Here is a 24,454-nt window from a genome sequence, read left to right on the forward strand (position 1 = left end):
AAGGAAAAATGAATATGAGATGATATTGAAGAAGGCCTAGCAAAGCATCTGCCTGCTAGCTTGATTCAAATACCGCAACCTCAGTTATTGTTTAGGTGAGGTGTTCTATATATATGAAAATCTTTGAGTCTTGAATATTTTAGGCATTACGTCAGCAACTTGAGATAATTGTAAAGCAGTACATATAGCGTTGATGCCTTTTACTTCACACGCGTATTTGTTTCGTTGGAATTAAACTTGCAATGTACAGATTTATGCCAAGGAAAAGTCAGGGCCTTTGGAGCTTGATATTCTTTGTTAGAGTTTCTATTACAAAATTAGGGAGCTATCCTGTCCATTTATGCTTCCGTTTAGTAAGATTGGGGTAATAAAGATTTCTAAGGTGTTTTCTAAGTTGTTTTGGAGTTGCATTCAGTTCTCGGAAAACCACATTAAGAAGCATTTTGTCAATTGATGCCTTATGGAAAATTTTCGTTTTTTAATCCTCCTTTTGTTTTAGTTTCGTGTTAGCACATGGCATATTTTGTTTTGGTTGCTGGTTATTCGATGTGCCGTTCAATTTGAGTATCATTATGTGAAAATGATTCATAGCTGTTGCGGATTATAGCAGCACTTCGTTTTGATTTGTAAAATACTTAATCTTTGTCTTGGGTTGCAGTATGACGTTTAACGATTGAATTTGTAAGATGGTGTAGCAATTTTTTAAGAAACTTATTATTTCTGCCAAGTGCTCAAGTATTATGTCTTCTACTTTTTTACTTTTCCTTTTTTGTGTTTTTCTTCCATGTAGTAGGCTGATTACTTGGAATTATGATATTGATGACACAATACAATCTACAAATGAATGTTTCTTATAGCATGCATATCCATATATAGCAAGCAAAGTTTGACTTCATTAGTTCTCAGGTACCAAATCTTTTTAGTTCCTTTGTGTGGAAACTATTCATGCCTGTTACGACTAATACATTAAATGCCTGCAGCAAAGCGCATACATTTTCTAGTTAAAAACTATAAAATTGCATTGTTTGTGGACTTCAAGAGAAGAAGAAAAAACTTGGATTTGGTAAGTATAAGAAAGGATAATGCTTGGGAGACCCTCTCAAATAGGTTTTATGGACCTCTCTACCACTTCATACCTTATGGTTTAACGTCAATTCTTGTGTCAGTATTATAAAATATTGCACCTTAAGACAGCAAAGAGTCCATAAGGCTGCAAAAGAAGAAAAAAAATATTGCATCTTAAGACGGCAAAGAGTATAAAAAGTCTCACCTTTGAAAATCTCCTTAACATTTCTTCTTTTAACTTTCTCGTACATCATTGAACTCAGACAAATTTTTCATCCCGATCGAATTTTCAGTGCAGCCACAAATATTGAAAAAGTCTCACCTTATTTTTCCTTTGAAAATGTCCACGTCTACTTTTCTAAACTTTATTGTACTGTCACGATATATTTTATACACAAAATTATCAATGATATGGTATTCTTTGACCGGACAAACTTACGACATAGATGCAAATGTTCCAATGTTTTAAGTTAAATCGCATAGTATGTCATGTATTTTGCCACACATAATAATGTAATTTGTTTAAATATTCTCACAATGATATTCTCGTTATATGCCGTATCAAAATCACTAACTAACAAAAAAAAAAACGTTAATCCATCTCCATAATTACAAGATTTGACCATCTGCTGAGCAAAAATGTTAATCCACTAGTCAATCCGTTGATATTTTCAACAAGAACCGTAGGTAAACATTTCAAGACTAAGTCATTAAAGCAGGTCAATCTGTAATATTATAATATACAATTCAAGTAATATGATCAAAGCCTTAGAACCTTGGACAGCAATATGTGCACATATAAATGGTCGATATATGACTAACATCTAGTGGTCTTGTTTTTACATGCATGATTCAGTCAGTGGGAGAGAAAACGGGTCGCCCGTAATAAGAAAAAGAAGAGAGACTTGTTCTGCTCTCCCAATTCACGAAGACGGAAGTCACTGGTTGGGCTGGTCCAACCAAGAAAGGCATGGGGCATTGCTTGTTCTGTTAGGTTCTTAGTAGGAGTCGTCTACCTTTTCTTCTTTTACTTCACGGTTTCCTTGATAGCTGGAAGTTCTCCAAAAGTACGAAGGCTGGAGGACTTTGTACCATCCATTCCAGTGTCGTTGAATTCTGTTCAACAGCCCAAGGATTTGGAGCGCATCTTTTGTATAGAAGTGTCGGCCGTTTAATTTCACTCCGTCGAGGAGAGCAAGTTCTGCACATGTACAATATGAAGATGAAATTGATGATGAGGATACTATTACTCTGCTTCCTCAGCTGTTTCTGGTTTCAGCTGTCCTTTGCTCAAAATGCTACCACTGATCCATCTGAAGGTTCTCTCTCTCTCTCTCTCTCTCTCTCTCTCTCTCTCTCTCTCTCTCTCTCTCTCTCTCTCTCTCTCTCCCCCTATACTCATACACACTTTGCCCCATATAAGTGTTTTTGACCAGGAACTGGGCTTCTTTCCCTCAACAAAATGACATTTTAAGTGTTCTTCGACAATATGAAATGAAGTTTCGAAGAAATTATTGTAAAGCCCTTTTTCTTCCCATATACAAAACATCCAAAAATTAAGGGTAACTTTCCTTTGTAATAATCAATTTGATCTCTCATTTGATTCAAGATGGTCTGGTAAGTGGTAACACAAGTCAAATTATGATGTGATATAATCTAATACACACAAGGACTGAATTAACTGAGAATGCAGTGAGGGCGTTGAACTCAATATTTGAACAATGGGACACACAAGCAGTGCCGGGGCTGTGGAATATCAGTGGAGAACCCTGCAGTGGAACCGCCATCAACGGCACCGAATTTGAGATCCCCGATAACAACCCAGCCATCGCTTGCGACTGTACTTACGACAACGGTACTACATGCCACATCACCAAACTGTATGTTAAACTACTCTCTCTTTATGAACAAGATTTCTATGCCAATGCTGATTTTTCGCTAGCTATACCTATATATATTAGTCAATAATTTGACTGTGCCACTCCATTTTATAAAGTTCTAAATGTTCAATCTTTTTGCTTTCCAGGAGAGTGCATGCTCTGTACAAACGAGGGGTGTTTCCAGAAGAATTCTTGGATCTAAGATATCTCGCAGTTTTGTATGAATTTTTTCCAACTCCCTTCTCTGTTTTTGGTTCATCAAAATTATCAATTGGAAATAAAAAATATAGTGATGTCGTAAGATTAAGGATTACATTTTGTTTCAATTTCTGTAGGAAAATTGATATGAATTATTTCAAAGGTCCCCTACCGGCATTCATTGGCAATATGTCTGCATTGATTATATTGTAAGTAGTGACAGAAAATTTGTTTAAGTACTCATACTTCTGATGAGAGTCTCGCAATTTGTATACTTCATTTTGAATATCATAATCTACAGTTATGTTCTTTACACCTTTTCTCTATTATTTACACCGTAATCTACACAAAACCATTATGATTTTATTGAATAATGCAGTACTAGTTTCTTGTAATGTAATGGTGCTTATCTTTAGTGAACTGATATCTCCATTCAGGTCAATTGGCCACAATTCATTCTCTGGGCCCATCCCCAAGGAGCTTGGAAATCTTACGGAGCTAAATATGCTGTAAGCCAAGAAAAATGAGAAAGCGTTCAGTAAAATTTTGTGTCATAAACATTAGATGCAGAACCTTCTATCACTCTTCAATAATTGCTTTCAAGTAATTGTTTGCCTATTCAACATGACTTGTAGGGCCATCGGATCAAATAATTTCTCCGGAACACTCCCTCCAGAACTTGGTAATTTAGTCAAGCTCCAGCAAATGTAAGTGGTTCGTTAAATCATCAAATTTGAATTACATGTTAGTTCCTTGTGCATAAGCAAAAATTGCACCTTATCGTATAAAATGGGTATTAATCAGTTGCCTTAAGATTTTCACAGTTACATGGACAGCTGTGGACTCAGTGGTGAAATTCCTTCAACATTTGCCAAGCTCACCAGTACGCAAATCTTGTAAGAACGTGTAAACTTTTGGATTCTCATTATTCTTCTCTACAAGGTTACAAGGATTTATATATACATGACTTCAAGTATCAAGATCAAATCACCCTAAATTAAGGGATACAAGTGTGTAGGTAGGACGGCTTATACTTTGTGGGTAGGACGGCTTATACTTTGTAGGTAGGACGGCTTATAGGACGGCTTGTACTTTGTAGGTAGGACGACTTATGACTACTAACAACCTTATCAACATCCCCCCGCAAACTTGACTCCGGGGAGGAGACAAAGTTTGAACACAGAGATCGAAAACGCGCCGTAGACAGCCCCTTCGTAAAGACATCTGCAAGCTGCAATGTGGAAGGCAGAAACTGAACTCGATGAGTACCAGAAGCAACTCGTTCACGAACGAAATGATAGTCAAGGGCAATATGCTTAGTGCGAGCATGAAACACGGGGTTAGCAGCCATGTACGTTGCACTTAAGTTGTCACAATGCATCAAAACAGGAAGACGAACAGGCACCCGTAGTTCATGTAGTAAACTGAGGATCCAAATGGTATCGGCACAAGCAAAGGCAAGAGCCCTATACTCCGCTTCAGCACTAGAGCGAGACACTGTCCGTTGCTTCTTGGCACACCAAGAAATTAAATTATTCCCCAAGTAAACACAAAAACCAGTTGTAGAACGGCGGGTGTCTGGACACCCCGCCCAATCCGCATCCGAATAGGCAGCAAGCTGAAATGGTTGAGCAGAGGGTGTGAACGTAATTCCCATGCCCAAAGTCGCTTTAAGATATCGCAAGATACGTTTAACAGCATCCATATGGTCAGTGGTAGGACGTCCCATAAATTGAGCGACAGTTTGCACCGCAAAGGAGATGTCAGGACGCGTTAACGTGAGATACTGAAGTGAGCCCACAATTTGTCTATAAAGGGATGCATCTGGAAGAGGTGAACCTGAGGTAGCAGATAAAGAAGTCTTGGCAGCAACTGGAGTAGGGCATGGTTTACACTCAAGCATATTACTACGTTTCAAAATATCAAGAGTATATTTGTTTTGTGTCAACCGGAGGCCAGAAGATAGATGGGAGACTTCGACACCCAAGAAATAGTGTAAACGCCCAAGGTCTTTAAGTTCAAACTCCTTACCCAAAACTGCAATAAAGGTTTGAAGTGGAGAAGAAGCATTACCCGTCAACACTATGTCATCAACATAGAGAAGAAAAATCAAAATTGTAGAACCCTGATGAAAAGTGAACATAGAGCTATCCGCCCTACTTTGAACAAAGCCAGAATGGACAAGGAAAGCACTGAGGCGTTGAAACCAAGCACGTGGTGCTTGTTTAAGACCATAGAGTGCCTTGTGCAATTTACACACATAATTAGGGCGAGTGGGATCAACGAAACCTGGCGGCTGCTGCATATAAACCTCCTCCATAAGAGAGCCATGAAGAAAAGCATTCTTCATATCAAGTTGATGAAGAGGCCACCCAAAGTGCACTGCTAAACTCAAAACTGTGCGAATCGTCGTAGGTTTAACCACGGGACTAAAAGTTTCTGAATAATCAACACCGGCTTGTTGGTGAAACCCCTTGGCGACAAGACGCGCCTTATGACGTTCAATCGAGCCATCCGAATTCTGTTTCAACTTAAACACCCATTTACAACCGACGATGTTGGCACGAGGAATCGGAGGAACCAAAGACCACGTACGTTGTTTTAATAGAGCATTGAATTCATCTGACATCGCCTGTCTCCATTCAGGGGACTTAGATGCTTGGCTATAACATGTAGGTTCAGAATCTTCCCCAACCAAAGCAATGAAGGCGTGAGGAATGGGATGGCGCGATGCAAAGTAAGACCGAGCTTTGGGTTTAAAGATACCCGATTTGGAGCGAGTTTGAGGTCCAATATATGGAACTGGGGCAGTAACAATAACGTGAGATGGCTCGCTAGCTGACGGGAGTAAGCTACCAGATGCAGGTGGAGCTATGACGCCAGGACCAGAGGGAGGCACAACACCTTGTCCAGTACCAGAATCTGAAGCAGCTGCTGCAGAGAGAGGAGCAACAGGTGGTTGCAGAGAACTAGTAGATGGCGGTGTAGGCAGAGTTTGCGTCTCAGAGGGCAGCGAGTAAGGTGCATGAATAATTGGCACAAATGCAAAGTCTGATGGTGGCATCGTGGAAGAAGCAGCAAGAGCACCATAAGGATAGGAGTCCTCATTAAAAATAACATGACGAGAGAGATATACTCGGCCAGTCGGAGGGTGAAGACATCGATAACCCTTGTATTGGTCACTGTAGCCAAGAAAAACACAAGCCAAAGATCTAGGTTGTAGTTTATTAGTCATATAATCACCAAGATACGGAAAGCAAGCACAACCAAAAGTTCGGAAAGCCATATAATCTGGAGACCGTCCAAATAGCATTTGGAATGAAGAGGCCCACTTAAGAACATGAGAGGGTAACCGATTCAAAACATAAACAGCGGTGCAAAGTGCCTCAGCCCAAAATGTAGGAGGAAGATTGGCAGCAAGTAACAATGTGCGTCCCATTTCAGAAATATGACGGTGTTTGCGTTCAGCAAGGCCGTTTTGCTGCGGGGTATGCGGACAAGAAAATCTGTGGTGAATCCCTTTTTGCGCACACAAGGTCCGAAACGATAAATTATCATACTACTTACCCCCATCACTTTGGAAGATTTTAACCATGGTCGAAAATTGATTATAAATAAGAGTGAGAAAAATATTAAAGTGAGTAAAAACCTCTGACTTATTACGCATAGGATAAATCCATGTATACCGTGTGTAGTCATCGGTAAACAAGACATAATAACGAAAATCGGAGACTGACAAAATAGGCGACATCCAAACATCAGAATGAATTAATTCAAAAGGAGACTTAGCATAATGTTCAGAAGAATGAAATGACAGACGATGGGATTTAGCCAACGCACAATGATTACAAAAATTTTTATTTGAAACTGAAAAGGACGAGCCTAATACATCACTAGAGGCTAATACACTAAGAACTTGACGAGATGGATGCCCAAGACGACGATGCCAAAGTGATGACGACGCTAAAACAGAAACAAAAGCACGTTTGGGAGCTGACCAATTCCTAGAGGCAAGACCAAGCTTAATGGGATAAAGGTCATCCTCACATGGGCCCTGAAAAAGAACAACACCGGTTTTTAAATCACGGATGACAAAACCCCAAGGAAAGAACGTTAAACTAACAAGATTATCACGTGTAAACTTAGCAACCGACAATAAATTCTTTTTAATTGCTGGAACATGTAAAACTTGGGATAATCGAAAAATAAACGACCCAGACTCAAATGAAATATTACCAGTGTGCGCAATAGGGAGGGCCTCACCACTACCAACAACCACCTTGTCATGAGAACCATACCCAGTAGCCAAAGTCATTGTTCGAGCATCACTCGTCATATGATGAGTAGCCCCAGTATCGGGATACCATGTTGGATCAGAGGGAGAAGCAAGATGCATACCAGCAAAGGCACGAGAGATATCATCATTTGAACGAGTAGCTTGAGGACACAATGCAGCAATGTGACCAAATTGGTTGCAGGCCCAACACTGAGGACCACGATTGACAGGAGCAGGTCCAAGAATACCAAGGCGTTGTTGTACAGCACCACGTTGACCATATCGCCCAACACCTCCATGTTGATTCGATCGGCCACCACTAGGGGTACGGGGAAACCGATTGCCACCAGAAGCACCATTGGGGCGAGAAGAAGAGTGACCACCGCGTCCATTAGACGAACCACCAACCGTATGACGGGCAGAATAGAAAGCAGAATGAGATGATGCAGCAACCTGTTTCATGGCGTGCTTGGACTCAAAGACTAGGAGACGGGTACGCAGATCATTAAAGGATGGCAGAGGTGGAAAATTGGTCAGGGCCAAGACAAGCATTTCATATTCAGGCCCCAAGCCGTTAAGCACATACGTAACCAAATCATCATTCTGAACAGGTTGACCAATGGAGGCCAATTGATCTGCCAAATGCTTGGCCAGACCCAAGTATTCTGCAATTGTTTGGTTCCCTTTCTGAAGAGAAAGCAACTGAAACCGATGATGGGTAGAATTGGCAAGGGATTGTTGAGAAAAATTCTGACGAAGATGCTCTCATATCTCACGAGAAGTGGACAGCCCAACAGTCAAAGAAAGAACGGGCTCAGTAAGCGTAGCACGTAGCAGGCTCACAAGTGTCTGATCAGTCTGGTACCACACAAGGTACTCGGGATTAGGAGTCGTAGTGACCACAGGAGGAACCACCGTAGAAGTAACATCAGAATCAACAGAAGCAGTGGGGGAGGCAGCAGGCGCAGGGGTGGTGAGAAAGAGAGGAGGACAGGGGTGAGTTCCATCAACAAAACGCCAAAGATTTTGGCCAATCAGAAAAGGCTTAACCTGACTTTCCCAAGGAAGATAGTTGGTTTCAGAAAGCTTAACGGAAACGAGGGTAGAGATATTGGGGATGGAAAAGGTGGAAGATGAAGTTGCGGAAGCCATGAAAAAAAAAAGGAGGATCAGAGGCTCAATACCATGTAAACTTTTGGATTCTCATTATTCTTCTCTACAAGGTTACAAGGATTTATATATACATGACTTCAAGTATCAAGATCAAATCACGCTAAATTAAGGGATACAAGTGTGTAGGTAGGACGGCTTATAGGACGGCTTATACTTTGTGGGTAGGACGGCTTATAGAACGGCTTATACTTTGTAGGTAGGACGGCTTATAGGACGGCTTGTACTTTGTAGGTAGGACGGCTTATGACTACTAACAACCTTATCAACAGAACGGCTCTTAAATCGTATTTTAGATTTGTTTGTTTATCTAGTACTTTGAGATTGCTTTTCTTGGATGAGCTTATTATAAGTCAACTTTTTGAATTTTAGTTGGGCATCGGACAGTCTTTTCTCAGGAAAGATACCTGATTTCATAGGGAATTGGACACAACTCACTTCTTTGTAAGCACAGAAAATTTTGATCTTATGCAGTTTATGAAAGCAGACCTGAGATGGATAATTTGTTCACAAGCTTCTTATATGTTTCTGTAGGCGATTTCAAGGGAACTCTTTCGAAGGGCCAATACCAACCGGCTTTTCTCAATTGACCTCATTGAAGTCTCTGTAAGTATAAATGTTTCATAAATTGTAATTCTTTCTCTTTCTCTGAAGACGGGATTTCAGTTATTTTGCATATAATTATGTAGGCAAATCAGTGATATATACGATGGGAGCTCCTCTCTTGATTTCATAAAAAATATGAAGAACTTGACTGAGTTGTAAGTGAAGATTCTTGTCGATCCATATACTTTCATCCAACTTTTTCCTTTTGAATTTTGATATCTTACTCCATCTACTTTTTATCAAATTTGATGTGAATAACAGAAAACTACGAAACGCATTAATCACTGGTATCATCCCATCTGATATTGGAGAATATCAAAGTCTACAGATACTGTACGTACCAGCGCATATAAGCGTGAGTCCCAACGAGGCCAATTAGTTTTCTTTCATTCTGATTGCTCCTCTCAACTTATCGTTGGTGTTGCAGGGATCTGAGTTTCAACAATTTGACAGGCCAACTCCCAAGTTCTTTGTTCACCATGAGTTCTCTTACATCCTTGTAATCCCCGTCATTATTATATTTTGCTTGCCTCATCATACATAAGTTATCAAATCTTTAACATTCCCTACTTTGATTGAAGATCTGGACTAATCCTTATAGATTTTGTGCACATCTGACCTTTTTCTTGCTCATCTCTTTTTCTTTTCTGGGTGCCTTCTACCATAATCGAAATGGCCAGGTTTCTTGGAAACAATAGTCTGTCTGGACCTCTTCCGAGCCAAAAGAGCAATCGACTTCAGACTATGTAAGTCCTCGTTTCTAAAAAGTAGTCCTATAGAATGTACTGAGTCTACTGACACTGAAACTAGAACTTTGTACGTGCGTGTGCACGTGCATGTATGTGTTTGTGCATTTTGTAAGCATTCTAATCCTTTATCTTACACAAGTTCTTATAACTTTCATGCATTTTGTGTCTTCTGATTCTATTTTGTTATTTGCAGAGATTTGTCTTACAATTATTTATCAGGAAGCTTTCCCCAGTGGGTGATCACAACATCGCAACTGTACGTCTCCTTTTATCTTTCATCTTCATTTTACAGTTTAAATACCCAGAATATGTTCGGACAAAAAATAGCACTGCGATTCGTTCTCACACTACTTGCCTATTAAGTTTTGATCTTGTACGTGGAATTTTCATTTGACAGAGATATATTTCTTCACATGTTAATTGATTAATGATTTTATGCAGGAACTTAGTGGTCAACAACTTCACATTTGACAAAAAAGACATAACGTGAGTTGAAGTTTCTGTTGCCGGTTTTTAGACAAGCAATACTATCACTACTCTTCCACTATATGTTTCTATCTAGATAACTAATAATTGTTCTTTGTGTTCGCAGTACTCTTCCTGGATTGAATTGCCTCCAGAGAAACTTTCCATGCAATCGAAATACCCCACGATGTAATTTGCTTTTATGTCACCCAACATTTATTGTTTTAACGCAATGTCATGTTAGAGGAAAAGGCATTGCTTCTCTAGTTATGTATACACATGGATCTAGATAGCAAGCATGTTTTCATAAGTTCAGTAATAAGCATAACTGGTCAGAAATATGTGACTCAAAAACATTAGTATGAGTCTTCAATTTGAAGTTTCATCGCTAATCATGGGTAGATTATGGTATTACATGAAACTTACAGATGCAAACTTCTCAATCAACTGTGGTGGACCGCAAATGATGGGACGTGATGGCATATTGTATGAGGCTGAAGACTCAGATCTTGGTCCAGCAACATTCAATGTAACCAGTATAAAGCAATGGGCCGTCAGCAATGTCGGTATGTTTTCTGACGGAGTGAACCGACCGTTTCTGGTAAATACCCTTGCACAAGTCACCGGAACAGATGTGACCCCAGAGCTTTTCCAGACTTCAAGATTGTCCCCAGGATCACTGAGATACTATGGCCTGGGTCTTGAGAATGGACCTTACACTGTAACATTGCACTTTGCAGAGACGGTTTTTGATAGGCGCATTCAGCAAACTTGGGAAAGTCTAGGACGGCGTGTATTTGATATCTATATTCAGATACGGCTGCTTATGGAAAATAAAAAATAAAAATTCTAACTTATTTGAAGTAAAGACTCATTGGGTAGGTTTTCGATAGTTTAAGCTACTTTAATCAAAAACAAAAAATCATCAAGGTTTCAGTAAAAAAACATTGGTAGTTAGAGACCGCATCCAAAGTCTTCCATGATTTAAAGGAGACTAGACTTATTACCTAGCTCTTCATTTGGTTGCTAGGGTACCCGCAGGATAAAGGACTTTGACATATCCAAGGAGGCAGGTGGGGTTAACGTAGGAATTATGAAAAGATTCAATGTTAACGTGTCAGAGAATTATCTTGAAATTCATTTGTTCTGGGCTGGTAAAGGGACTTGTTGCATACCCAATCAAGGTGATTACGGCTCACTAATAGCAGCCATCCATGCTGCTTCAGGTATAATTTGTGTTAACTAGTAGAGATTTCCTATGAATGGTTTAAATGTATTTTTCTACTGCTAATTGACACTGAAGAATTCGTCTGTTTTATTGCTCAGATTTTACACCAACAGTTTCAGGGATTCCACCAACTACTTCAGGAAAGAAGAGCAGAACTGGGTTGATAGTTGGTATTGCAGTTCCTGTTGGAGTTGTGAGCTTGCTATTAATATTTGCGATTCTATATACGAGAAGGAAAAAATCAGAAAAAGAGGACGACGAAGGTAAACGACCATATTATTAGTGGTATCCAATTCAGGTTTCTCTGCTTTGACATTAACACACAGAAGTAGGAATGCTTTCACGAAAGTAAAACTTATGTCACAATGTTTCGTGAATGTGCAGATATTCTAGGATTAGGCCCTCGACCAAATACTTTCAGTTATTCTGAGTTGAGAGCTGCAACCGAAGATTTTAATCCTTCAAATAAGTTAGGAGAGGGAGGATATGGCCCTGTTTACAAGGTGAAATCCGTATTACATCAGTATCATGTCCTTGAAGTAATGACAAGAGAAAGGGAGAGAGAGCAAACGAGCGAGCAAGAGAAGAAAATAAAGCTTCTTTTTTCTTTCCCTTCATGTCAATAAATTGTGTTTCTATGTACATTGTAGGGTACACTTTCTGATGGGAGAGTAGTGGCTGTGAAGCAACTTTCAGTAGCATCTCACCAAGGGAAGAGTCAATTTGTATCTGAAATTGCTACCATATCTGTTGTGCAACATCGGAATCTAGTGAAATTGTATGGATGCTGCATTGAAGGCAGCCACCGCATTTTGGTTTATGAGTATCTTGAAAACAAGAGCCTTGATCAGGCACTTTTTGGTACAAACCTATCTACTTTTAGGTTGCATAGAAACGGCATTGTCTGCAGTTTCAAGCACTCTAAAATTGTTAAGAAATGTTTTTGATTGGATGTGTTCACTCATATTTCAGGAACAAGTAACTTGCACCTTGACTGGCCTACTCGATTCAATATATTGTTGGGAACAGCAAGAGGACTTGCTTACCTTCATGAGGAGTCAAGGCCAAGGATTGTACATCGAGATGTCAAAGCGAGTAATATTTTGCTCAGTGCAGAACTCTCCCCAAAAATATCAGATTTTGGATTGGCAAAGCTTTATGATGACGAGAAAACCCACATCAGCACCCGGGTTGCAGGGACAATGTTAGCCATCCTTTATTGTTTTTCCAGAGGATATATACATTACGGCCACACATTTATACTTGCATGAAATTTTAACACATCATGTTAATAATGCCTTTAATGATCTCAAGCAACATTGTGCAACCATTTTGATTATCTTGCATTGCAGAGGCTATTTGGCACCGGAGTATGCATTGTTTGGACATTTGACAGAGAAGGCCGATGTGTTTGGTTTTGGAGTCGTTGTTTTGGAGATCCTCAGCGGGAGACCAAACTCTTACAATAACTTGGATTCAGAAAAGATTTATCTTCTTGAATGGGTAGGAATTGCATTCGCCTAGCTTCATTTTGGCATTGTTGTGAAAAACTTATTTATACTTTCCTATGACCGTGGCATAATGTTTTTCAGGTATGGACTCTACATGAAAATGACCAAACTTTGGGGCTGGTGGATCCGAGATTGATAGAGTTTGATGAAACTAAAGCAACTAGATTGATAAGAGCAGCTCTCATGTGCACGCAGGGATCACCGATGGCGAGGCCATCTATGTCACGCGTGGTTGCAATGCTCTCTGGAGACATTGACATAGGCACTGTCATGTCGAAGCCAAGCTATTTGACAGACTATGATTTTAAAGATGTAACAACGGTGTCAACAAGTCGATTTTTAGTGGGGGATGATACCCCATCAACTGCATCCAAGGATAGTAATGTTCACCTCAACTATCAGCCGGGAGGCAGCAATGCAAGTGGCGCTAACACTCCCTGGATTGACCCTGCGCCTTCTCCTGTAAACGTCACTCAATCACTGCTAGCTGGCATTAGAGGAGAAGGAAGGTGATAAATATGGAGAAATGATTTCCGCATACTCCCTTTATCTCTTTGCGCACCATTGTACTTGTTTTGGACCCTTTCCTTCTATATAATACACATTTAAATAATTAATTGTAATTGTACATTAGCTTTGGCTTTTGGTAGTGGGCAGGGGACTGGCATGCCAGATTTGAATATATCTTTGGCAAATGGAGATATGTTCACGAAATGTTTATAGATATGTTCACGAAATGCCAGATTTGAATATATCTACTTATTCTTACAAAATGTTTATAGATATGTTCACGAACCACCACTGGATGGAGATCCCACTACTAAAATTTGAGAAAAACTAATGAAAATAGCTTGAAAACTTTGAGTTTTAACAATAAGGACAAAATAAAGGGTTAAGTGAATAGTACCAGGATTAACTTTTTAGTGTAAAAATATGATTTTTCGTTAAAATGAACAGTACCACGAGTTTTTCGTTAAAGTTCCCTAAAAGTTAAGAATGTGTTCAGGGTATTCAGATAAGTTAATAAGGCCTTTCTGGGTCTATAAATGTAGCCTAGATGTTGATGGTCCAGTTGCAGAATAGAGGAGAAGGCAAATTTTTTATTTGTCACCTTAACTTGTATTCAAATTTCAATTTGTTACCTTTTTTTGAAATAATTTATGAGGAGAGAATTTTGAACGTGGGACACTTGGGTGGAAACGCAATAGCATATTCATTACAATATTGACTGCAATACAAAAACAAACTCAAAATTATGAGTATATTTGTTATAGAGTGTTACAATCTTTTCACGATTCAGGTCTAACATCAACAACATTTTCTACTTTTGGATTCAAATATGAGCTTTCCTCCCTAAAAAATTAGGCAACAATTGAAATGATTTGGAGCCTAAGTTTTTAGGAGCGGAAAGTTCATGTTTGGAGTTAAAAGGAGAACAATGTCGTGTATGTTAAGCTTGATCGTGAACTAAAACAACTTTATATAAGAGGCATGTGCAAGTGTAATACTCCGTATTTTAAAAAGTGGACATATATATATATATATATATATATATATATATATATATATATATATATATATATATAAGTGTCAAAGTGTCAAAGTACTTTTAATTTGTGTTTTACGCTAAAGTTTGATAAACCAAGTTCTTTTTTTTTTCATTAGTTAACAAATACATATATGTTTCACCAATACTTTGCTACTCTTTTGGTTTTAGTTTGAGGTGTGATTATAACCATGGGTTTTGGAGCTTTTAATTCACCATCATCTGGATATCCCACCAATTTGTAGAGTTACCATATGTTTTGTTCCAACAAGCTTACCATAAGATAAACCTTAACGTGGCCTTAGACATGCATCCACCTTACATGATATTTTTTTGTTCATGATTAGCTTAACACATGTTGCTTTGCTATTGGAACATATTTCATTATTAATGATTAGTTTAACGAATTGTCTTGCTCTTCGAACACATATTATGGCTAATAATTTGCCCACTACTTGGCGTCTTTCTATTGGAACACTGGGAAGCTTTTATCCTCAAGTTAGATTGTACATGTTGTGAGAAGGAAGATCTCATACGATCCCTATAAAGGAAGGAGCAAGAACTAGAAGAAGGACACGAGGAAAAAAAAGGAGAACACCACACCAGCAAGAACACACTACCAAAAAGAATGTAAACGCTTTAAGTCATCTTTCATACTGTGTATTTGTAAGTCTCTCATATATAGTGAAATACAAATGAAAGCAAACCCCAGTGGATATAATCAATTTGGTGAACCACTCCAATACTGTGTGTTTATGTGAATGTTTGTGTTATCAAGTTCTAGTGAAGCACCATTATCCAACTCCGTGTAGCACCACCAAATCTCCCTCTATTTTTCAACGAGAATCCTGAGAAAGAAATCACATACAAATCCCAGAAAATGCATAAGAGCTTACCCAACAAATCTCTACACCAAACTCATCATCATTTTCTCCTAGTTATCAAAAGAAAGAATTTCGAGAACCAGAAATTCGTCATATCTGTTTTGCAGATCAAATTACCATTTTCTTTAGTTCAAATCAAAAAGCCGTCTTCAAGAAAGTTGTTCGTTAACTCGTTAAATACAATATATCCAAATATGAGATCCATAGGAGCTGTATAACTTCAGAAACTCAGGTATAATCAGTGACTGCTCAGCACTCGTCTGTCAACCAGTCAGGTCTGTTGTGAGCTTCGAAACTACGTTTTCTCTTACTCATATCAAAATACTTTCTTCATAAAAATTGTTCCTTATTCTCTCTACCTTAACATATCAAAGTCTCAGAAAGATCTAACTGTCCATTCATTACAGAAAGTCTCAGAAAATCCTCAGAAAACCTTACAGTCATGTTTGGAGCTTAAAAATCCAACTTACTGTGATCAAACAAAAACACTTCCTTCACAAAAATTATTCCTTATCATCTCTTCTATAAATTATCCAAAAAGCTCGACTACCTAATCTGTATGTTGGCCTATACATCAGTTTGAGCAGCTTATGTAAGGTTTGTTTGGAAATTATATTTGTATTTCACAAATGAATAAGTTTACAATATGAGTATATATACTAGTTGTGAGCCAAAAGCAAGTCACAACACTTTCTAACTAAGAGAAAACAAACCTATAACAAACTAACAGTTTTACTTAGTCTCTAAGTATTATCTCTTGAGGATGAATTTACAATAGTATCCTTAATATCCCCCCTCAAACGAAACTGGAGAGGTCGAAGTGGAAGTTTGGCACGGAGGAACAGAAATCTGGGCTTGGACAGAGACTTAGTACAGATATCAGCAACTTGGTCCTGGGAGCATATGAAATGAAGAGAGACCTGCTGAGCCAGAACCTGTTCACGGATATAATGATAGTGATCTCGACATGTTTGGTGTGAGCATGGAAAACAGGATTCTTAGCAAGAGACAGGGCAGAGATATTGTCACACCAGAGGTGAGGAGAGCAAGGTAAACAATACCCAATATCAGTAAGCAGTTTACAAATCCAAGTGATTTCAGAGGCAGTGTTAGCAAGGGAACGATACTCAGCCTCGGTGGAAGAACGAGCAACAGTGAGTTGCTTCTTAGCACTCCAACTAATAAGAGAATTGCCCAGATAAATGCAATAACCTCCAGTAGAGCGCCTGTCTAACGAACAACCTGCCCAGTCAGCATCGGAGAAGGCCGTGAGAGAGAGAGGAGAGGAGGATTTAGTAAACCATAGGCCAAGATCAAGAGTGCCCTTAAGATAGCGAAGAATACGCTTGACAGCTTGAAAATGGGACACTCGTGGAAGATGCATGAACTGACAGACAAGATTAACAGCAAAACTAAGATCAGGCCGTGTCCAGGTTAAGTATTGGAGAGCACCTACCAAGGATCGATACTCGGTAACATTTTCAAGAGGAGGAGAGTCATGATCAAGTTTGGAGGTGCTAAGGGGTGTTGCACAGGGCTTGGCACCAACCATGTTTGCTTTAGTAAGCAAATCAAGAATGTATTTAGTTTGAGATAAGAAAATGCCAGTAGAGGAACGTTTGACCTCAATGCCAAGAAAGTAGTGTAAAGCTCCAAGGTCCTTGATGGGAAACATAGCACTGAGTTTGTGAATCACAGCTTGACAGGCAGCAGAGGAAGGACCAGTAACCAAAATATCGTCCACATAAACCAGGATGAAGATTAAGGAAGGATCCGTTTTGACGAAGAGAGAGTGGTCACTCTGAGAACCAACAAATCCAAGTGAATGAAGAGCAGCATGCAGTTTATCATACCAGGCTCGAGGAGCCTGTTTCAGACCATATAAGGATTTATGGAGCTGACAGACATGATTCGGTTTAGAGGGATCTTGAAAACCAGGTGGTTGCTGCATAAAGACCGATTCAGAAAGAGTACCATGCAAGAAGGCGTTGCTGACATCAAGTTGATTCAAGAACCAGTCAAATTGAACAGCAAAAGTAAGGAGAAGACGAATTGTCACAGGTTTAGCCACAGGGCTAAAGGTCTCAGTGTAGTCAAGACCTTCTTGTTGATGAAATCCCTTAGCAACCAGCCTGGCTTTATAACGATCAATAGAGCCATCGGGCTTCCTTTTAATCCGAAAGACCCATTTACAACCCACTAGGTTTTGAGAGGGATGGGAAGGAACCAATGACCAGGTTCGAGTGTGTAAGAGAGCAGTAAATTCCTCCTGCATTGCAGTGCGCCAATGGTGATGTTTGGAAGCTTGAAGATAAGTGGTGGGAAGATAATCTGGTAACAATTGAGAAGGTAGAGGATGTTTAGTGGCAGTGAGGGCTCGAGGCCTGTATATACCAGATTTTGAGCGAGTTTGCATAGGATGAGTGTTTAACAGTGGGGAGGAAGAGGCAGGGGGTGGGGAAGCTGAGAAAGAAACAGGGTGAAGAGGAGGGTGAGTGGAAAGGATAGGTTGAGGGGAAGGGACAGGTTGAGGGGAAGGGACAGGAGGAGAAGAAGGAGGAGGGATTGAGGTAAAAGTAAGAGAAGATGGTATAGGAGAGGTGGAGAGGGTAGAGGGAGGGTGGGAAGAGAGAGGAGGAGGAGGAAGAGTATGAAATGGAAATTGAACCTCATCAAAGACCACATGCCGAGAGATGTACAGTCTCCCTGTACCAGGATCAAGACATTTGTAACCTTTATGGTGAAGGCTGTACCCCAGGAAAACACAATGCTTGCTCTTAGCATCCAGCTTGGAAGAAATATAAGGCTTCAACCATGGGAAGCATAAGCAGCCAAAAACTCGCAGTGTACTATAATTAGGAGCTTTCTGGAAAAGAGACTCCCAAGGAGAAGGGCGAGATAGAGTAGGCAACCGATTTATGAGATAAATGGCAGTAGTAAACGCATCAACCCAATAGATATGAGGGACTTTAGAGGCTGCCAAGAGAGTTCTTGCAGTTTCCACAAGATGGCGATGTTTACGTTCTGCACATCCGTTTTGTTCAGGAGTGTGAGCACAGGACAATTGACGTTGAATGCCATGTTGAGCCAGGAAATTGGAAAATTGAGTGCTCAAGAATTCACCACCAGAATCAGATCTTAGAGCAATTATTTTAGTACACAAAACATTCTCAACCAATGACTTATATTGCATGAAACACGAGAGTACATCAGATTTGTAACGCAGAGGGTAGAACCAGCAATATCTAGTAAAGTCATCCACAAATATGACATAGAACCGAAAACCTTCCTTAGAAGCAATAGGAGAGGGGCCCCAAACATCCGTATGAATTAGTTCTAGGGGTTTCTTTGTAGTACTAGTAGTAGAAACAAATGGCAACCGAGAACTTTTGCCTAATACACAAGAGGAGCAAAGAGAAGTGCTCTTATTCTGTAACATAGAGATACGAGAGCTGGAAGCTAGCTTATTAAGAACTGCAACAGAAGGATGGCCCAATCGTCCATGCCAAAGAGTCCTGGAAGCTTTGGGAGCAGCAGTGAGAGCGAGATGCCTGGCAGTAGTACAAGAATGTGGAGGAAACTGATAGAATCCATGCTGAACAGGACCTTTAAAACGCATCCTCCCCGAAGAAAGATCCTTCACAACGAAGTGAGATGGATAAAGATGCATGGAGACTTGATTATCAATTAAAAAACGATTGGCAGACAGAAGATTGTGTTTCAGAGCAGGCACATACAACACAGATTTGAGTGCAAAATTACTAGGTGAAGCAGTAAGAAGAGAAGAGCCAGAATGAGTGAAAGGCAAACCTTTGCCATCACCAATATACACTTGTTCAGGGCCTGTGTAAGCTTCAGGATTCTGGAGCGTGGCATAGTTGTTGGTCATGTGAGAGGTGGCACCGGAGTCGACAATCCACGGAGAAGAAGAAGGATTGGAGGTGCTAGCAGCCAAAGCCGATTGAGAGGACTTGGTATTATAGTGAGGATCCATGCGATGAGGACAGGCGCAGGCCTCATGATCAGATTGGCGACAGATTTAACACGAGAGTTTCCGGGTGGATGAAAAATTCGGGCGAGCACCACGATTGAACCTCTGATTATTGCCTCGATGAAAGTGGGAAAACCTCTGAGAATTAGATTGCCTGAAATTACCTCGATTATACTGATTGCTCCGATTAGAATTACGATCCAGTCCACGACTGGAATAAGTTTACAATATGAGTATATATACTAGTTGTGAGCCAAAAGCAAGTCACAACACTTTCTAACTAAGAGAAAACAAACCTATAACAAACTAACAGTTTTACTTAGTCTCTAAGTATTATCTCTTGAGGATGAATTTACAATAGTATCCTTAATAAGGTTGAGCTGGCCTTCTCAGCCAGCCTCTTTGGCCTACATCTCCATTTTATCTTGCTCACCAATTCTACTCTTGTTACATATGCAAATTTTCAGCTATATTAAAGAAGATAAGGGTTTGAAGAAAAGCATAAAAGGAGGAAAGAGAAAGAGAGGTGTCGAGGGAGTTGTGAAAGGCAAGGAAAAGAAAAGAAAAGAAAAGAGTATGAGCAACAAGTTAATAAAAATGAAAACAACAGAGAGAGAGAGAGAGAGAGAGAGAAGAGTGTTGTTTTGTAGTTTGTCATCTGTGATAAGAGAAAGAAGGGGGTGTTTGTGGGAAGTGAAGGTGTGAGAATAGCCTACCGGAAGGGAAAGAACTGGAAGAAAAGAAGGAAAATAATGAGGTTTTGGAAGGTTGGGAGAGAGTTGAAAAGAAAGAAAGTGGTAAGAGGGAGTCGGTTAATGAGAAGAAAAAAAATGTGAGTTGGTGTGGGTAAAAGGGTTTTGAATCTGATCCACACTAAAAATAAAGAACAAGAATTAATGAAAGGCGAAATATACGAAAGTGTTAAAATTGAAATAATGAAATTTTAAGGAGAACAACAACATGATGGTAATATAATCTTTTACCTATTTAACTTTAATTCTTGCTGATATCATTTTATTTGACGTTAATGATGCTTTATGTGTTTGGATTGATAAATGAATTATTGTTTTACACTTTACATTTGGATAATCATGAGAATATTGGCTTTCATATGTTGCTTTAAATATGCATAAGCATTCATGCAAAGCAAGACAAAGAGTTGAAAGATCTCATCTATAAATATCCAAGCTAGGGTTCCCTCTAAGGAGATATAACGCATATCTGATATCTCATCTAACATGTACATGTTCAAACACATCTCTACATGCTCATCCAACTCATGCATGGAATTACATGCGATTTGATTCTCCCTTTTTGACGAGGAGATATGTAGGCAATCATTTTCGAATTTAGTTACATCCCCCCAAACAATTCTCCTATTTATCGATGTTCAAGAGATTCCAACGATTATTCGTATATCAACGATTATGCGCGAATTTGATTCCAACAGTAGGAATAGTAATGTATTTCTACAATGTAAGATGTAATTCATGCCGTTTGTGTTTACCACATGGTTTTGTTTACCAAAAACAAAACAAAGCAAAACAAAAAAAAAAAAAAAAAAAAAACAACAACATGATTTTCAGATTGGGCTGAGTTTTTCTGATTTCTTGATTAATTTTTCCTACTATTTTGGGCCTAGCCCAGTAGATTTTGAGCTTTTAGTCAGTGATTACCTTTTTTTCATTAAAATAAAAAGAAAATGAAACTAGAACCAGATCTAACCTCTAACATCTAACTTACTTACTTTATTGTTTGATTCACAGAACCAAAACTGGACTGATTTGATTTGATTTGAACAAGAGAACAGCATGGTTGGGTTCCACCATTCCAGTTCTAAAGGGGAAACTGAACTAGGTCGGTTCGTTTGGTCGCCGACATTACTGTCGATATAAATTCTAGTTCCAAGAAAACTGGAAAACCCAAGACCTAAAATTACATAAAATTCAAAAGAACCGAGAGTCTACAAAAGAAGGCGGCAAGTTTCAATGTCAACTGCGGTTGGCGATGTCTCAGAAAGCCTCTCAGATATCGACGACTCCGAGGTATGCAGATAAAGCAGGCATTGCTTTCTTATTATTTTCTTTCAATTTTCTGAAATGTTTTCGTCGAATGGTGTCTGCCCATTCTCCATAAGTTGATGAATTTTAGGTAGGTGCTCAAATATTTCGATGATAATAAGAATTTTTAGTTTGCATGCGACGTTGTTGGAATTTTATTTCGTAGTTATTGTGAAAAGTTCAGTTCTTGGTTCATGACAATCGACCACATTTTCCATGTCTGATAATTAAGGGGATAAATTTAATCAAACGCAAAAGCAGAGATCCTGAAAGTTACACCCACCAGCCCATCAGAGAACACTTCCAGCATAGCCCACTCGGTAGTCCGTATGGCGATTTGGATTCCTATGTGATTGTTGCTTCTATTTTTCGTTTGTGAATTTCGATATGGAAGAACTCATGCTTCTGTTTTTTAGGTTGCTGGGTACCTTAACAGCAAGGAGGCGGCGCGGTTTAAAAGATTCATTTGGGAAGTACTTAACAAGGACTATGATCAGGTAATGCCTTTGCAAGTTTGTAAGTTTTGGCACATTTGTTTTCACAAGGATTTGGTGCAATGTTAGGCAATTTCGTAGTTTCTGTTTATTCGATGGTTTTGTTCTTATTTTTCATCTATGTTTTTTATGGCCACGACTGTTCAGAGTGAACGATTGAGCGGATTTTGCATTTGATCATGACCGTACTAGTATACATTTTCCTTGTATGGGTTTCTGGTTTTCTTCCTTCCACTCTTTGCCTCTGCATTCTTCCTTTACTCTTTAGCTCTGTGATTTTTTGGAAGTTCTTAACTCAATTCTTTCTTTGTAGTACTTCTGTACTCTCTCTTTTCGTACTTGATTCAAAAACCCTAATCTTTGACCTCTCTTTGCTTTCTGGTTTCTCTAACTTTTAACCCCCAAATTCAAAAAGCATGCTGCTAACTAAAATTTGCAACAAACAGTTTGTCTTCCAGACAATTAACTTGTTTTTAGTCCTAATCTTTGAAACTATGGCTAATCTACAAACAATACTTCTTTTAAGATCCTAAGCACATAAAACAACAAATTCTGAATCCTTAAGCCCCACTAAATAGGCAATTTCAGTTATGATAGAGCACATGTCTTGGAAATGGTGTCTTGCTTGCACTTTTTATGCATTTCGTTGCAGTAAAATCATTCCTTTCAAAGAAGGACCTTCTAACCAAAACCTTGAATTTATTCATTATATCACTGGATATGGCTAGCTTAGCTATGTGGTTTATCCCAATATTGACTTCATTTGAGTTTATCTTTGCATTTTTCTACTGTCATGTATGCATTGTTCTCTAAAGTGTATGCTTGGAAGATTCATTCAGCTTATTCACCATTCTTCGCCGTTTGTGCCTAAATTCTCAACTGTTATTGGAGTCACACCTGCTTACAAATTAGTATTTTTTTAATCTTATCTGCATTTGATTTATTTTTTAGTTTTTCCCTTTTGTTTATCTGTCTTTGTTTTACTGCCAGCATTGAGCCTTACTTATCGATTTCTAATTTTCTACATACAATGGATAAATTTGGCAGGGAAAGAGTAGAAAACGAGCCAGAAAAGCCAAGAAAGCTGCACCTGCAGAAAAAACCGCTAAAGTTTCTACTGTGATAAATAACAAGGAGGTAAGGGAATTAGCTGATGGATATGCTTCGTTTAAGTATTATTCCTCCAGCATGATGCAACTTATATCTTATCCAACAATTATTTACATGGCATTCTTTTTTCGCAGAGGCTGAGTTCGAAAATCGACTTTGATGCTTTGAAGAAATTAAATGAAAAGCTTGTAAGTATCTTTTTACTGGCTTATTTTAGAATCATTCTTGCGGTACTCATAGCTCTGCAATTTGCGTATTATGTTGTCAAACATTATATGTCTCGTTGCCTGTGAACCTAATGCAGATTGCAAAAGACTAAAAGAGCCAAACAAACCTGGTAGACTAATAGTATGTCAAACTTTGACAGTCGTCACAAGTTACTTGTTTATGTCTGGTCAGTCGGCAGACACCAATTTTTGTATAGTGGAATAAAGGTCTATTGAAGTTGTACAAGCTATGGCAGGATAAAACCTAAATATGTGAAACCATGATCTTTATACAGGTTGTTTGCTAATCGAGCAGCTAATGGAAGACTTTAGGAAATAGGAAATGTTATATCTTGTTATATGGTTGATAGTTTTTTGGCCATATATGATAATTTTGCAATTGTAATTCCTTGTTAGGAATCCTAAGAGGTTTTAGAATGTCTGTTTTTACGAGCATCGGCCAGAACTTGTCAATGTATCCTGAATTTGCTTAATCTGACCTTTTTCTCCGTCTGTTTTTCAGCGACCTGGATTTGAAGAATGCAAAGAGTCTAATTGCGGCAGCGGTAAGCGGCTGTCAAATCAGAAAAAGATTCATTTTGAAGTTAGTCATGATGAGGAGCTCGAACATGAAAATATGTACAGTGAAGAGGCTGAAGCCGGAGAAGGCTACGACGATGATACACATGTTGCAAATGACGAATATAATGGATACAATTATGATGAAGAATACAATTACGATGAGGGATATAATAACGACGATGGATATGATTTTGACGAATTGTGATTCAAATGGTCAATGTTGTTTTCTTGATTTTGGTTAACTTTTCGTGATTCAGTGAATTCATGTTGTGATCGAAGGGTTAACTGATTATCTGTCCTGTTTTTTGAGAATTTTTTGAGAAGCATTTACTGGTTCTTAACAATTGTATCTGTCTGAGGAATACAAATTTGAGGATTGGATCATGTTATGATCTAAAAGCTTAAGCAGTTAACTGTTCTGGTTTTCGCCAAC

General features: G+C 38.9%; 2 protein-coding genes across 3 annotated transcripts; both read left to right on the forward strand.

The window, feature by feature from the left end:
* The first annotated feature begins 790 nt into the window (after positions 1-790).
* On the forward strand, positions 791-13,761 carry LOC137726500 (putative LRR receptor-like serine/threonine-protein kinase At1g56140). The gene is made up of 25 exons (XM_088693955.1): positions 791-906; positions 1,922-2,384; positions 2,759-2,945; positions 3,092-3,163; positions 3,281-3,352; positions 3,581-3,652; positions 3,779-3,850; positions 3,968-4,039; positions 8,962-9,033; positions 9,124-9,195; positions 9,279-9,350; positions 9,457-9,528; positions 9,623-9,694; positions 9,876-9,941; positions 10,138-10,200; positions 10,386-10,430; positions 10,537-10,598; positions 10,838-11,221; positions 11,438-11,635; positions 11,736-11,900; positions 12,022-12,140; positions 12,288-12,498; positions 12,610-12,841; positions 12,990-13,140; positions 13,230-13,761. The coding sequence occupies exons 2-25, from the start codon at positions 2,273-2,275 to the stop codon at positions 13,659-13,661; spliced, it is 3,147 nt and encodes a 1,048-aa protein (XP_088550081.1). The 5' UTR covers positions 791-906; positions 1,922-2,272; the 3' UTR covers positions 13,662-13,761.
* Positions 13,762-21,278: 7,517 nt separating this feature from the next.
* LOC137726503 (uncharacterized) lies at positions 21,279-24,453 on the forward strand. 2 transcript variants are annotated; one of them, XM_068465437.2, is made up of 5 exons: positions 21,280-21,614; positions 22,046-22,126; positions 23,171-23,260; positions 23,368-23,421; positions 23,963-24,453. In XM_068465437.2, the coding sequence occupies exons 1-5, from the start codon at positions 21,558-21,560 to the stop codon at positions 24,224-24,226; spliced, it is 546 nt and encodes a 181-aa protein (XP_068321538.1). In that variant the 5' UTR covers positions 21,280-21,557; the 3' UTR covers positions 24,227-24,453. The 2 variants fall into 2 exon arrangements, with proteins under 2 accessions (XP_068321539.1, XP_068321538.1); XM_068465438.2 differs by lacking the exon at positions 23,368-23,421 and having other exon boundaries at positions 21,279-21,614.
* Position 24,454: the final 1 nt, after the last annotated feature.

The sequence above is a fragment of the Pyrus communis genome, chromosome 5, assembly GCF_041283825.1.
Source record: "Pyrus communis isolate YQ-2024b chromosome 5, ASM4128382v1, whole genome shotgun sequence".
Taxonomy (NCBI): domain Eukaryota; kingdom Viridiplantae; phylum Streptophyta; class Magnoliopsida; order Rosales; family Rosaceae; genus Pyrus; species Pyrus communis.

What these genes read in the sequence shown, in the direction of transcription:
- LOC137726500 (XM_088693955.1), top strand. Translation starts at nt 2,273, where the DNA reads ATGTACAATATGAAGATGAAATTGATGATGAGGATACTATTACTCTGC. An exon ending in ATGTCTGCATTGATTATATT is followed by an intron (nt 3,353 to 3,580) that starts GTAAGTAGTGAC and finishes ATCTCCATTCAG; the next exon opens with GTCAATTGGCCACAATTCAT. An exon ending in AGCCATCCATGCTGCTTCAG is followed by an intron (nt 11,636 to 11,735) that starts GTATAATTTGTG and finishes TTTATTGCTCAG; the next exon opens with ATTTTACACCAACAGTTTCA.
- LOC137726503 (XM_068465437.2), top strand. Translation starts at nt 21,558, where the DNA reads ATGTCAACTGCGGTTGGCGATGTCTCAGAAAGCCTCTCAGATATCGAC. An exon ending in CAGATATCGACGACTCCGAG is followed by an intron (nt 21,615 to 22,045) that starts GTATGCAGATAA and finishes TCTGTTTTTTAG; the next exon opens with GTTGCTGGGTACCTTAACAG. An exon ending in TTAACAAGGACTATGATCAG is followed by an intron (nt 22,127 to 23,170) that starts GTAATGCCTTTG and finishes TAAATTTGGCAG; the next exon opens with GGAAAGAGTAGAAAACGAGC.